General features: G+C 42.1%; 1 protein-coding gene across 9 annotated transcripts in view; it reads right to left on the bottom strand.

Annotated features, from left to right (window-relative positions):
- The window catches only part of LOC144472486 (uncharacterized), a 79,326-nt gene extending 73,903 nt beyond the window's left edge, over window positions 1-5,423 (bottom strand). For 7 of the 9 annotated variants that reach the window (XM_078185643.1, XM_078185670.1, XM_078185697.1 and 4 more), the window contains exons 1-3: window positions 5,349-5,423; window positions 4,155-4,708; window positions 2,699-2,875 (exon numbers count right to left, since the gene is read on the bottom strand). In XM_078185643.1, the coding sequence (XP_078041769.1) occupies window positions 2,699-2,875; window positions 4,155-4,685 (708 nt within the window). In that variant the 5' untranslated portion in view covers window positions 4,686-4,708; window positions 5,349-5,423. Of the gene's footprint in view, window positions 1-370; window positions 2,037-2,698; window positions 2,876-4,154; window positions 4,709-4,803; window positions 4,899-5,348 lie in introns of those variants that run through there. The other 2 variants (XM_078185634.1, XM_078185626.1) reach the window with 2 other exon arrangements.
- Window positions 5,424-12,842: the final 7,419 nt, after the last annotated feature.

Genomic DNA, 12,842 nt, shown 5'->3' with positions numbered 1-12,842 from the left:
AACTAATCTCTTTCCATTCCCATCACTAAAGAATTTGGAAAATTACGATTTGTGTAATTAAATTGTTAAATAGGTTTGATAAACGTTCGCAAGTGTAACACACCTTCAAAGTTGCAAGACAAATATTTTTTTAAAAATCTAAGCATGCATCAATCAACAAGGCGGCAATGACTACTTCGAATGATCTAATTTAATCGTGTTTTGACCACGTGTTTAACTTGATGTAATAAAATAAGCAGCTCGGTTTCGATAAACATTATTCTTATTTCAACGAACGATTAACTAATATCTCGTTTTGCCTGACATGAAAATTTACGATTTTTATTTCGAGGTCGTTAATAAGGAAAATTATAAACATTTACGAGGTATTTCAAATAGATTTTTGTCGAAAAGATAGCATAAAACGACAAAAATACGAAGAAATAAAATATTATCTCAGAACTGAAGAATTATACATTTGTAACAATTAGTTTATACCGTTCAATAAACTCATGCATGCAAATAATAAAACTAAATTTTTAACAGCTGCTTTTTATTTTCTATTTACAGGTTTTACTTAAGTCATAGTAAACGATTGAGGAAATTAAGTAACTGTTACAGTCGCTTGCAAAAATAGAATTTCTCATTGAATATATTACAAGACACTTGTTGTGTAATTTCAGATCAGAATATTTCATTTTCGTTCAAACTTATGCGATTACATGTTTAACTTCATAAAATATTCTTCAACGTGACGATAAACATTTTTATTCATAAAAATTCTATATCATATAACTTGCCGTAAACTATCTGAAGTTTCAAAAAACACTTCATTTTAATCTTTATATTATAACGCATTACAAAAAAAATAACAGAACGCGATAATTAATTGAAAGAACATGGCGATTATTAAATTAACATTCATAATACCATATTAAAGAATAATGTAATAATATTAAATTTCCCTTATGTAAATATGAATTTAATACAAATCATAGAAATTTTTAAACGTATATAAATCATTGAAAATATTTGTACGAAACTACGATAAGAAAACAATAGGACAATTGGAACGTTAATGTCTGCAGAAAATGCATGTTTTCTCAAAATTTATAGTTTCGCGTTAGGAATTGCATATGCCTATAAGGCGCATCTTAAAATAAAATTACGTGTAACATTCAAACGAAGGAACTGTTTGCAAATTTATTAAGTTACTGTGGCACAAGCATGCTAACAATAAAATGCGAATGAAATATATTACTTTTTCAGAGGAATAAACACAAAATACGCATACATAATAACTGATTACTTAAAAAAAGAAGTGCACATATTTCTGGAGCGAATAACAGTGCAATGAAAAACACTTTTAAAAACCCTATATTCAATTACGTCGTTATTTGAGCAAAGTTGATCCCAGGTTATAATGAAGGTGCAATTACGATGTAATTTGCTTTCGCTTCTCTTTCTTTGGCAATGCATAAATTGTGTGCCTTACATTTATCATGATGGTTCACTATTTCGACCCTAAAATTACCATTCCCAGTTGCAAAAGACGTACGTATTCCTGGAAACGAATTACTCCATTTTCTACAGTATTTACAAAACATAAGGTTTAATCTCTCATCGTACTGAAGCCAAGAATACATAGCTATCCAACTGACTCTAAATCTACCACTTTTTCTACTTTGAAGAGCAGTGCACTGTGAAACATTACTCAACGTAGACTCTATTACTGACTTTTCCTGATGGTGATTCGCTATCGTTGATCTATGAGTGTCCATATTTTTTTTAGGATCCTTAATATTTATATTATCTGACAATAGATTCAATATAAGATATTTGTGAGACACAGATTGATTTTGCAATAATTTTTGAGAATTTTCATTATATTCGGATGCAGTCCCTGATACATTGACAGACAGAGAATGGCCAGCCATGATAGAGCTTTCACGAGAAACTTGTATAACAGCTGAATCTGGTTGATTTTGGGGCATATTCTGTATATCCATAGTTTCGTCACTCTTCCCATCCCTCTGAACTTCCCACTCCATACTAGTCTGTCAACAGAGAAGGAAAGGATATGTGTTTAATCAACACATCTCTGAGCTTGCTTTCTAGCGTAAAAAAGACAACTTTTCTTTTTAGCGTCTGTATTTAAACATCCCTTCCTTCCTATGTTTGTTTGGACTAAGCAGTCGTAGGATAATGACAGTAAATTAAATATGGGAACAGCAACGAAACAATATCTTCGGTACATATCCATGTACGATTCCATGAATAGCATTGAGCTACGCATGAAAATGTAATACTTCCCAGAAAAATAAAAAGAATTATTACAGCAAAAGTAATGTTCTGAAATAAAACATTAAATAATAAAACAAATGAATTTGAAACGAAACTACCCTATTTCTATACCGAAGACCATATCAAAATTACTTTTCTAATACACACTCCTAAAAAAGCTACTTATTTGAAACAAAAATCTCTAATGGTAAAATGACTAAACCAATCATGTCTAAAGTTATAATTAAAAATCATAATAATTTAATGAAAAATATACACATTCGTGACAAAAACTCACAATTTTAAACCATTTTCTATCGTGGACTATACACATGCTTTAGACTATGTAATCTAGTCAATATAGAAAATACATAATCAACATGCAAAATGTTTTACTATTATACAAAGTAATATATATATATGAGGAATCACTTACTGGGAGGGAGATGTTGTCATGGAAGTCTAAGTGATGATCTAACTCTTGCTTGATAGACGGTTGTGGCTGTGATGAAGGAGACATAGGTCGACCACCATCTTCCATTTCACCTCCCAAGGCATTATTTAACTTTGGAATCACAGGAGGGCTTGATTTGTAACTACATTGTGAGGATGCCTGAAAACAACAAATAAGAAGGACACAGATTTTAAATGCACTAAACCCACTTCTAATTGTAATGTATAACATAATGCTTCTCAATGAGATTCAAATTTAATTTCTGCAAGTTTACAAACAATAAAATAAAAGATATTTTTCTATGGCCTATGTTGATTTTTAAAGGATCTATAAATAATTCCTTATCATCAATTTCATTACCAACGCCTTCAGGCAATTAAGAAATGTTTTAAAAGAAGATTCTTTGCTATCAAAATGGAAGAGAAAATATGTAATAAAAATATACAATATTATAATTACTTGGTTCACGTTTCAAAACGCAGATTAACTTCTGTTTCATTTCTCAAGGTCATAAGAAGGTATTTGGAAAGCTGTGCAATCACATACACATGTAGTATATAGATAACGAAATACGATCATTATCTCTGAATTTTAGACGTTACACATAAAAAAATTTGTGACATATACATGTGACTACATCATCCAAATATATGTGCAAACACATGCACAACATATACGCGCGTATGCACAGTCACGCGCGCGAGTATGCGGGAGCATATGTTTTGAAATTATTACTAAAAATCCAATAAAATTAATTTAAAGTAACATTGCATTTAAGATTTTAATATATTCAATGATGTGAACTTTCTAAATACATTCTATAAACACGATTAGAAATCAAAATTTTAATAAATAAAGCTATCACATTAATTTTGTACATTTAGAAAAACATTAAAAAGTGAATATTATAGCTATATCATAATTAAACATGGTTTATTGAAAGATTTTACTAGATTTTAATATCAACATTATAAGTGTGATATTGTACATGAACCGAGTAATATTTATGGAATATATGAAATCTTCAAAGGTGACAGTAAATTAAGGAATTATTTAATTTTACTCCAATTCAGCACATTTCACAAATATTTTGTGAAAACTTATATTAGAAGAAAATAAATAATATCTACACGTGAAAGAAACATAATTTTGTAATATTGCTAAGATACTAGACAAGAAATGAATCTCTATGGCACTAAATGGAGTAATTTAGCTGTACAAAGTAATATAATAGTTGGAAACACAATATAATCTACTATTACTACAAATTTTGCATTGCTCCAAAATTGTCTACTTGTATGATCTAAGAAGAAAAACCAACCAAATGATTCCTAAAATGAAAACAAAATATACTAGTGCTTTAAAAACATAATGTAACAAGATATAAGATTACAAATACAAATATAAATATGTGTATATGATATTTAAAGTTACACACCTGAGAATCGGACATGAACCGTTCACTGGGTGGACCACTAAGGGAAACGTCATAGCTGCCCGAAGGCTTTCTTTTTCTCTTTTCAGGAAGAGGCTGAAGGTTAGGCGAGTCAGTATGCCTAACACCAGTTTGCGTTTCTGGTTCTGGCGATGGACTTTTCTCTTCTGCCTTGTTATTTACACTATTATCAGTGAGGCCTCTAATCTGTAATGCCTCCGCTGTTTTAAGGAACATCGGTAGCAGATGCTGACTAACGTTAACTTCTCCCTTATACATAAAGTGCAGCAACGCCTTCATTTCTGTGTCATTGACATCCTTCAGGAATATAATTGGATGGGGATGGGTATTTTGAAGGAAAATGCTCTCGAAATATGGACTGCATGCAGAGAGTATCGTCTGGTGTGCCTTGAAAGTGTCTCCAACACACGCCAGGGTTACGTCGCAGAGTGCCTCTCTGGCAAGCAACGAGCTGAGAACGTCTGTGAGGTTGGCTGGATGATTGTTCCACCGTAGACAATACTGTTGGTCCATCTTGTCTATCTCCAATCCCGACCCTACAACCAAACTAGCTGCCCTGAACTGTCCACACTAGAGACTTTGATCACCCTGACTACAGAATGACTCCCTAACCCTTAAAACGTTAACTCACACGCCTTCTCCACGCACACTCTCCTATATCGACTTGACGATATCTCCTCGGAGATTATATCGCAACTCTAGACCCACACAACTTCCTCCGTGCTTCTGCAAATGTGCCACATTGCAGTATAACTGTAAAACCCTTCAGGGTTCACGCGTCGCTACTATACGTGCCGAAAACATTTTTTTCGCATAACCTCGGCAACCAACGAACTACTCCGTTTGCAATTTCACGACGACGAACGTGCCAAAAATGAAAAGAAGGTTAGAATATTAATTGCGACGTAGCAAGTGTCACTCACAGATACGATAATATCCAATATTCGAAGATAATGTTTTCGGCAATGTCAATATTCGCGAGGCTTGGGCGCCATTGTCGTTCGGACTCGTCTAGCCACGAGCCTTCTCGCGAAAACTCGATTTGTTGATGCACGATTTCTAACCATTCAAACACGCTCCACACGCGGCTTTATTTACCTAAACCCAGCGCCAGCTAACTAACGCACCGTATACACTAACGACCCAGGTTTGTTTATCGTTTCGACGATTACTCACCTTTCGCAAACTTTTTGCCATTACAACGCCACCCGACCCTTAACGTCCACTGCTATACCAATCTGCCAATGCCTACGGCCTTATTTTTAAAATACTTTTGACCTTCGTGCATCTGCCGTGGGGAATGGCGCGAAGGGCGCTCGAATTCAAACGCGGTTAGACACGCGACGGTATTTCTCCCAATAGTTTCAATCGAATTCATCGTTTCCGTCGGTACAAATTAATTCGATTTTATTTTTATTCAATTTCGAATATATTTAACACATAAAATTCCATTAAAGCCTAAAAATGCAACCGTTTCAGACGTTTACATCTCTTTGAATAGAGGAAACATAACCTTTACTGCGTAGATTATCTAGTGAATATTAAGTATAACTTTTTAAGAAAAATCTCAGTGGATTTTATGTAAAGATATAATTTACCATTCGATTAATGCACGCAGGTAAATATCTATGAAAATGTACATAATCTACTAAAATTACGATCAAATTATCTACGAAGTCATGATAAATTGACAATTTAATTATTATTTCTACGTTCTTACAGAAACCCTGATAATTTCCTACAAACTGTGAATATTATCGTAAAAAAAATTCCTTTTTCGTTCTAGAATCGATAAAATGGTTTGCAAGCGTTGTTTACGTTTCTACGGTCCATGCAGAGACTTGAAACACGTTTGAAAAGAAATGACGAACAACAACAGAAATTTGTTATATTTTTCGTACGATTGCTTTAATGCGCGCCCACTTTAATGAATTGCGAAGGCCTTCGTCTTCTTTTTCCTTTTTTCCCCGTTGAAACACGCGCGCGTGTACGCGCCGCGTAATACGAGAGGGGATTACTTTTCCCGGAAAATCATCGAGTGCAAAGGGGTCGTTCGGCTTCATTTGACTGCAATAAACGGTAATTCACGCAAATCGCGAGCTTTCTGATATTAATTTCGGCCGCCCGCGAGCCGAACGATAATCGTGTTAACCATACGAAATCAATAGGTAGAGGGAAAATTGGAAAATCTCCTTAATCGGTTTTCGAATATGGATTTACAAGCTTTGCCTGACCATTAACAGATTTAATCCGCACTTTGATTGGCACTGCGCAAAATTACAATTCGCGTGCTTGTTCCTCGGTGAAGATACGAGGGGCATGCTGGTAAATAGGAATTCGGTGTATTAAACGGACAACGCAATGAGCATAATTGGATTTATCTCGAGCGTGTTTCTGAGGATTTAAAACGCTTGCACCGGTCACGACGACCGGCATCCTCGCCATTGGCCGTTCGCCGATCATTTTTAATGACAAACTAGCTGGGAAACATTTCAAAATTTCCTCTCGACGGCAGAGAATGTTTTTCGACGGCTCGTCACTGACGGCGATGTAGCAAATAGTGACGAGCGTTGCACGATGATTGTATCATTTGCGGGCACGTTCTGCAGAGATCCGATTTACGCGAGCAGTTTGATAATTACATCAGACTTCGGATTACTTTGCGAAAGCAATTCCAATGATTGAATTTGTCTCGTTCCAATGTATGATTCTACTTTCAGACAAATTTTTGTCATCGTCCTCTTTTTCCTATTCCGCGGGTCCCCGGGCAAAATTAACGGAGATACCATGTAGGACCGGAGTGGGAGGAAAAACGAATAATCACAAGCGGCGGTACCAGATCGGATTTACCAATCCTGCCGGCGAGTAATTACCGAAAGGGTACGGCCAGTGGGCTAGAGGCGAGCTTAACTCCGAGACCTTCGAACCTATTAACAACACTGACTTTTTTCTTATTAAAAATAATCCTAGCGATAAAAAAAGAGACGAAAGAGAAACGATGAAATCCGTTGTTCGTTCGAAATGCTATCAACAGTGTTCTCCGAATAAATAAACGATTACGCAAGAAATCGAACGAACCGGTTTCTCGAACAAGTTCTTCCTACTGTTCGACAAGATCGCCGTGCGTTTCCTATAATAAGAACTCTTTTTCGACTAGCGACGAGGAGCGTCGTGTCGACGATAGATACGCCTTTGCTCGGCTGAGAGTCATGTTCGACGAGCAATAATGAAAAATGCTACGATTTCAGAAAGATCAAAGATCAACGCCAAAGAACAAACATAGAAGGAAAAAGATGTAATGCTTATCGTTAGCAAAGGAACGGACCTGTAGATCCTCCACGCAGCTGGGTTACCGGCGAGCATCACCGTTATCTGCATAATTATCTCGCGGCGGCCTTGACTGTTCCACGAGGAAAACACGTCGAAGCCTGGCATCGCGACGTATCGTGGCCCGATACGTCGTCGTCTCTCTCGCCAGCGCGCACAGAAGCTGTGTGTCGCGTGCGCCGCGGCGAGAGAAAATCGTTTCTCTGTCTCTTCGGTGCGGTTGGGAGAGATCTTCAGGGACGATCTTCGCGCGATGCACACCGGAAGTGCAGCGGTGCCACGCGATCATTTGCACCGCGCATGCCCGCGCGCGCTATCGCTATTGCGCGCGCATATCGCGTAGAGATCGGTGCGCAACAACAAAATATCGCGATCCGCGAAACGATTTCTGGTCTGCTTGCTGTCGTCTCTACTTTTATCCTTCCATTGAACCACGCAAATGTCCAATTTATTTACGCGAAGAAAGAACGCGCGGGACGCGGAGCATCGATACGAGAGTACACACTCGGGTTAAAGTTCTCGTAGCAAGCAAGTCACGCACACGTAAATATATCTTGTATATATATAGATTATGTATATACGTAATATGTATATAAATTGTGTGCGTGTTTGTATGTATGTGTGCGCGCAGATTTCTCTCGGACAAACCAAAATTACTGTTTGGTTCGTTTGGTAGAATTTAATGCAGAGAGGTAAGAAAGTCCGCATAAAATACAGTCTCGATAAGAGACGCGTGCTGCAGCAGCACTCGGCCGTGCATTTTCCCAGCGACAATACGATCGTGCATCTTAGGAGGAGAAAGAGCCGCGCTCTTGACGTTTGATCTACAAACGTAACGGGGAAGTTTCTCGCGTAAGAACGGATCCGTATCCGACGTACTTACGCGTTTCATAGGTACGCGTCACGTATGGATGAAAACGCGTATCGAGACGGGGGTATTGCGCCCCAAAGTATTTTCCCGTCCTCCACGGCTAAGCAGCATTTTTCCAGCGATCGAAAGGCTCTCGATCGTGACAGACTATCTCCTGGACAGGTCCAAGAGCCGAAGATTGCGAAAAAGATAGAAGGATTACGATTCTCGTTCTCCCCTCTCTCTTTTCCCCTCTGGTCGCGTCGTTCTCCAGAGAGCGGATCGGGCAGGAGCGCGCGGTTTGCTTGCCGCCGATTTACGTTTCGAACGCCTCCGTCCGAATTTGGTGAACGGAGGCATAGCATGACACCCGAAGCGCGAGAGGAAATAAACGATAATGGTTCACTCGGTCTTTTACAGAGAAGTATTTTCACCGGGCACGATCATTTTTTCCCTTTAATCTAGGCGTGACTCGAAATGCCGGGTTGCTGTGCGCTCGCGATAAATTATGAATCGCCGCCCACCCCTTCCCCATCGCGGTAGATTAAAAATTAATCTTGATTTACCGTTATTGCATTATTTGTCCACCGCAGCGCACTACGTAAGAAGTTATGGTAGTTTGTATTTGCATAGGGGAAGAACGTTCGCCCGGTCGAAATATCGGGCAAACAATCCTGTGGAAATTCTAATAAAGAATGGTCCGCTTCATCCGAACTTTTATCTCCGAAATTCTCGGTTCGCTTAATTGTTTTCCATTACCATATGAAATGCTGCGTGCTTAACTTTTGCGAAAGCCCGGTTCCACCATCGCGCGTTTATCCGGAACGGGGTGAACGGGGAACGGTTCCACCAGGGCCCGGATAAACGAGTCCCGATCACAAAATTCTATTTTGCGGCTTCGAAACTCTCTCGCACGGAGAAAAACAGGTTTTTGCTTTGTCGTCCCGCGAATACGATCGCGCTTCGTACGAATCGCGTGACACATGCTAATTTCAAATGTTATGCAGAAATTAAATTACGAATTTCGCGCTTCTTTTGCATAATTGCTAATGACGCAATTATGCTGTTCGCGAGGCTGAAATCGATGTGACTAATAAAATCATGACATTTTGTTTGTTTCGCGTGTGCGTATACGATTTGCGCGATAATACTTAATTCCACCGGTAATCCTAAACGTACGTCGAATAAGTATTTCGGGGTTATCTTATATCGTAACGCTATTATCACATCGGATTTTACGAATCCGCTAATACCGACTACACCCGATATACACGTGCTTATTGTATACTTTACAGACCTACGGTATCTAGAATTTATTTGAGCAAAAGTCAGTCTTTTTCGTAACTCTACTTTACACGGTGTGTTCCCTCTCGTTTTTTTCTCTTCTTTTTTTTTTTACGTTAAATCGTATTCCCGTGTTATACTAAACATCGTTCGTTGTTGCATTCGAAACGCTGTCAAATTCTTAATCGCGTGCAAATCTATCGCGTAACTAACAGTACTCGGAATTACGCAAATTACACGTTACTTGCTACAATACATTTCCGAAAATTGACAATCCCGTGTGCCGCGTGTTTTTGTCCGTGCCGGACCAGTTTATGTTTCAATTGGACGGTAAACCAATACATGCAGACTAGTTTACAGAGCACATTATTGAAATCCGTTAAACTATCCGGTTCCGCGATCAGTTACGGAATTTACTACCGGATTCACCGCACCTCCCTTATTCTCCACCCACCCCCACGATCACCCACCCACCCACCCACCCACCCCCCTGCCTTTCCCACATCCTCCGAAATTTTACATATTTTCTAGAATCGATCGCGCATCGCAACCCTTGTTTTCCAAGCCGATTATTGGCTGGCATTCAAAAGTTGTTACCGAAAGCGATAGGGGGGCCATGGGTTTTATCGATAAACCACGAGCAAGCAATCGCGGCTCGAACGCTGGAAACAAAAGGAATTTTCGTAGATTTTGAACCGTGGAGGGATCGGTCGTCGAGCGATCGTCGTTCTCTTCCATCCCCATCTTGGGGGTGAGATACACGCGACGCATACCTCTAGATCTCGCGATCGATGTTGTATCCCGTTTCTGGCAGGCTGTTCGCGGGCCACAGAATAGGCGCGTATCTGCCCTCCCCTCTCGGCGAGTCGCGTGTCGCGTGCCGCTGGGAAGGCCGAGCGCTCAGACCGAAAGACGTACGTAGACGACGACGGCGACGACGACGACGCAGACGACGAGCACTTTTCGTAAATAGCGCGAGCGCAAGAACGTATCGCGAGAGAAAATCTGAAAATCGACACGCCGATTCCGTGTATGCGGGTTTGGCGCATCGTTACCTGGTTTACTGAAATTCGTGAACATGAAATCCTGTCGGCCTCCCGTAGCCGGCGACGCAGATCAGAGGAGGATCCCTTTGATCCTCCTTCGGAAGATCTTCCGTGGTGATCTTCCGAAGACGATCCTCTCTCCGGACGGAACTCCTCTTCGCACGATCCTTTTTGGTTTTTCTTCGGCCCACGACGAAACTGCGATCGTGGTGGTCACGTTCGTGGTGTGTCACGTTCTTGGACAGTACATTCGCGCACACGAGAGAGACGGGCGAGAGAAACGCACTACTCGTCAATTGTATTCACCGAGTTAGACTTTCAAGCTCTCGCCCTTGTCATCGAACGCGCAGTAACCGTCAGCGAGAGGGCTGAACGTCATAGAGAAACGAAATCGCACAGACGATGATTCTCCGGCTCCGATAGAAACGTTCGGCTCGCTCTGTCTCGGTATAATCGAGAATCAATGACAGATCGATGTGAAAATATATTGCAGCGACACGATTATCTCGCGACGCGACGTCGATGGCGTATGAACGCGAACGAAACTCCGAGAGGGAGGAACAACAAAGTAGCGTGTGTACCAAGTTGGCCGCGGAGCGCGACTGAGGCTAGGGGTGGCACCGATAGAGAGAGAGGGTGGCGTGGATGCAGGTCGACGTGTACGCTGCACGGGCACATCCCCCCTAATGAATGCACCAGGCATGTGCGACGGATTTTATGTTCGCCGCCGCCGCCGCCGCCGCCACTGCCGCCGCCGCCACCTCGCTCACCCCTTCAGGCTTCGCCTCCACTACCACCAACCGAGAATCGGCCGCCACCCCCGTCGCCCAACCTCCGCCACCTCACCCGTCCCCTCCAAGCCTACCTGCCACCCTTCTTCCTTCTCCTCTATCCTCCTCTTCCTCTTCCTCTTCCGTTTCACCCTTCCTCCTTCACGCATCCCTCTCTCTATCTCGCCCTCTCTGTCTCTCGCTCGCGCCTCCGCCGTTTCTTGTCTCGCTTTTTCTTTCCAACGAGTGAACAGCGGGCCACCACCCAACCGAGTCGCGTTGAAGCCCGTTTTCGCGCGCGGTACTCGGTGTGTTGCACTCGCTGCAGCGCGCGAGCAGACGCGCGCCGGTTCCCGGGAAGCAGCGTGGGCGGTTTTGCCCCGTTTGCCAGAACCCTCCGCTCCTGGGGCTGTGCCCGGTTTTCGCCTCCTCCTGCGTGCCTGCGGACGTACCCTGAACCCGCGATTGGTACGCACAACTCACCCGCCCGTACGCGAATCCTCTCCTGCACCTGCCACGTATCTCTCTCTCTCTCTCTCTCTCTCTATCCGTTCGACCTGTATCAAGCTTTTTCCATCGCTCTCGCACCACACCTTCCTCCCTCCCTGTATCCTTTTTCCTCTCTCTCTCCCTATCTCTCTCTCTCTCGCCCTCCGCCTCTCCGCCTCTCTGTCCGTCTATTTATCCCCATTCCGCCTGCGCGTATTCCGTTCATCTTCGTCCGCAAGCTCTCGCTACCCTCTGGACCACTGTCCTATCTGTATTCGAAGTTGACCACTGAGAACGTCGCCGAGGTTCGGCTGCGGTTTTCGTTCTCGAGTTCCTCGCACGCTCGTGGCCGAACGAAGCGCAGCCGATATTATCGTTGGATCCTCGTCCGTCCCTTCCTCGTAGAGACCTCCCTTCGAGAGAATCGACGACGATGTGGACATAACCGTGGGACCAAGGATCCACGTACCTCTGGCTCCAACCACGATCCACGATCAAAATTCTTCTGCGAGTGTTACAATTTAAACTTTTGTTTCGCTTTGGAAACTTGCTAATCCCCTGCTATGATCCGTAGCCAGGGTTACACGATAATTGCGGCAAACGTACGACCCTCGTGTCCATGTCGTCCAAAAGGGAACAAAATAGAGGAACATGTGACGCGGTCGCCGTTCACGTTGAATCGTGCTTTTTCCGCGCTCGCGTTCGTGCTCTCTCTCCCTCTACCTGTCTCTCTCCGGTCCTCTCTCAGCCGTTTTACCTCGTACGTATCCTGCATTCTGTGTGTGTGCACGTCGTAAGAACACCGTGTCCTAGATCAAGGTCCTCTGGTAGCGAGCGACGGCACGCGAAGGGTAACTAACTACTAATAACCGGCCAGCTTGTCTGCTCTGATATTGACGTAGAG

The sequence above is a fragment of the Augochlora pura genome, chromosome 1 (assembly GCF_028453695.1).
Source record: "Augochlora pura isolate Apur16 chromosome 1, APUR_v2.2.1, whole genome shotgun sequence".
In the NCBI taxonomy this organism is placed as follows: Eukaryota; Metazoa; Arthropoda; class Insecta; order Hymenoptera; family Halictidae; genus Augochlora; species Augochlora pura.
Note: the sequence above shows the minus strand (reverse complement) of the source record. Positions and strands in the feature narration are given on the sequence as shown.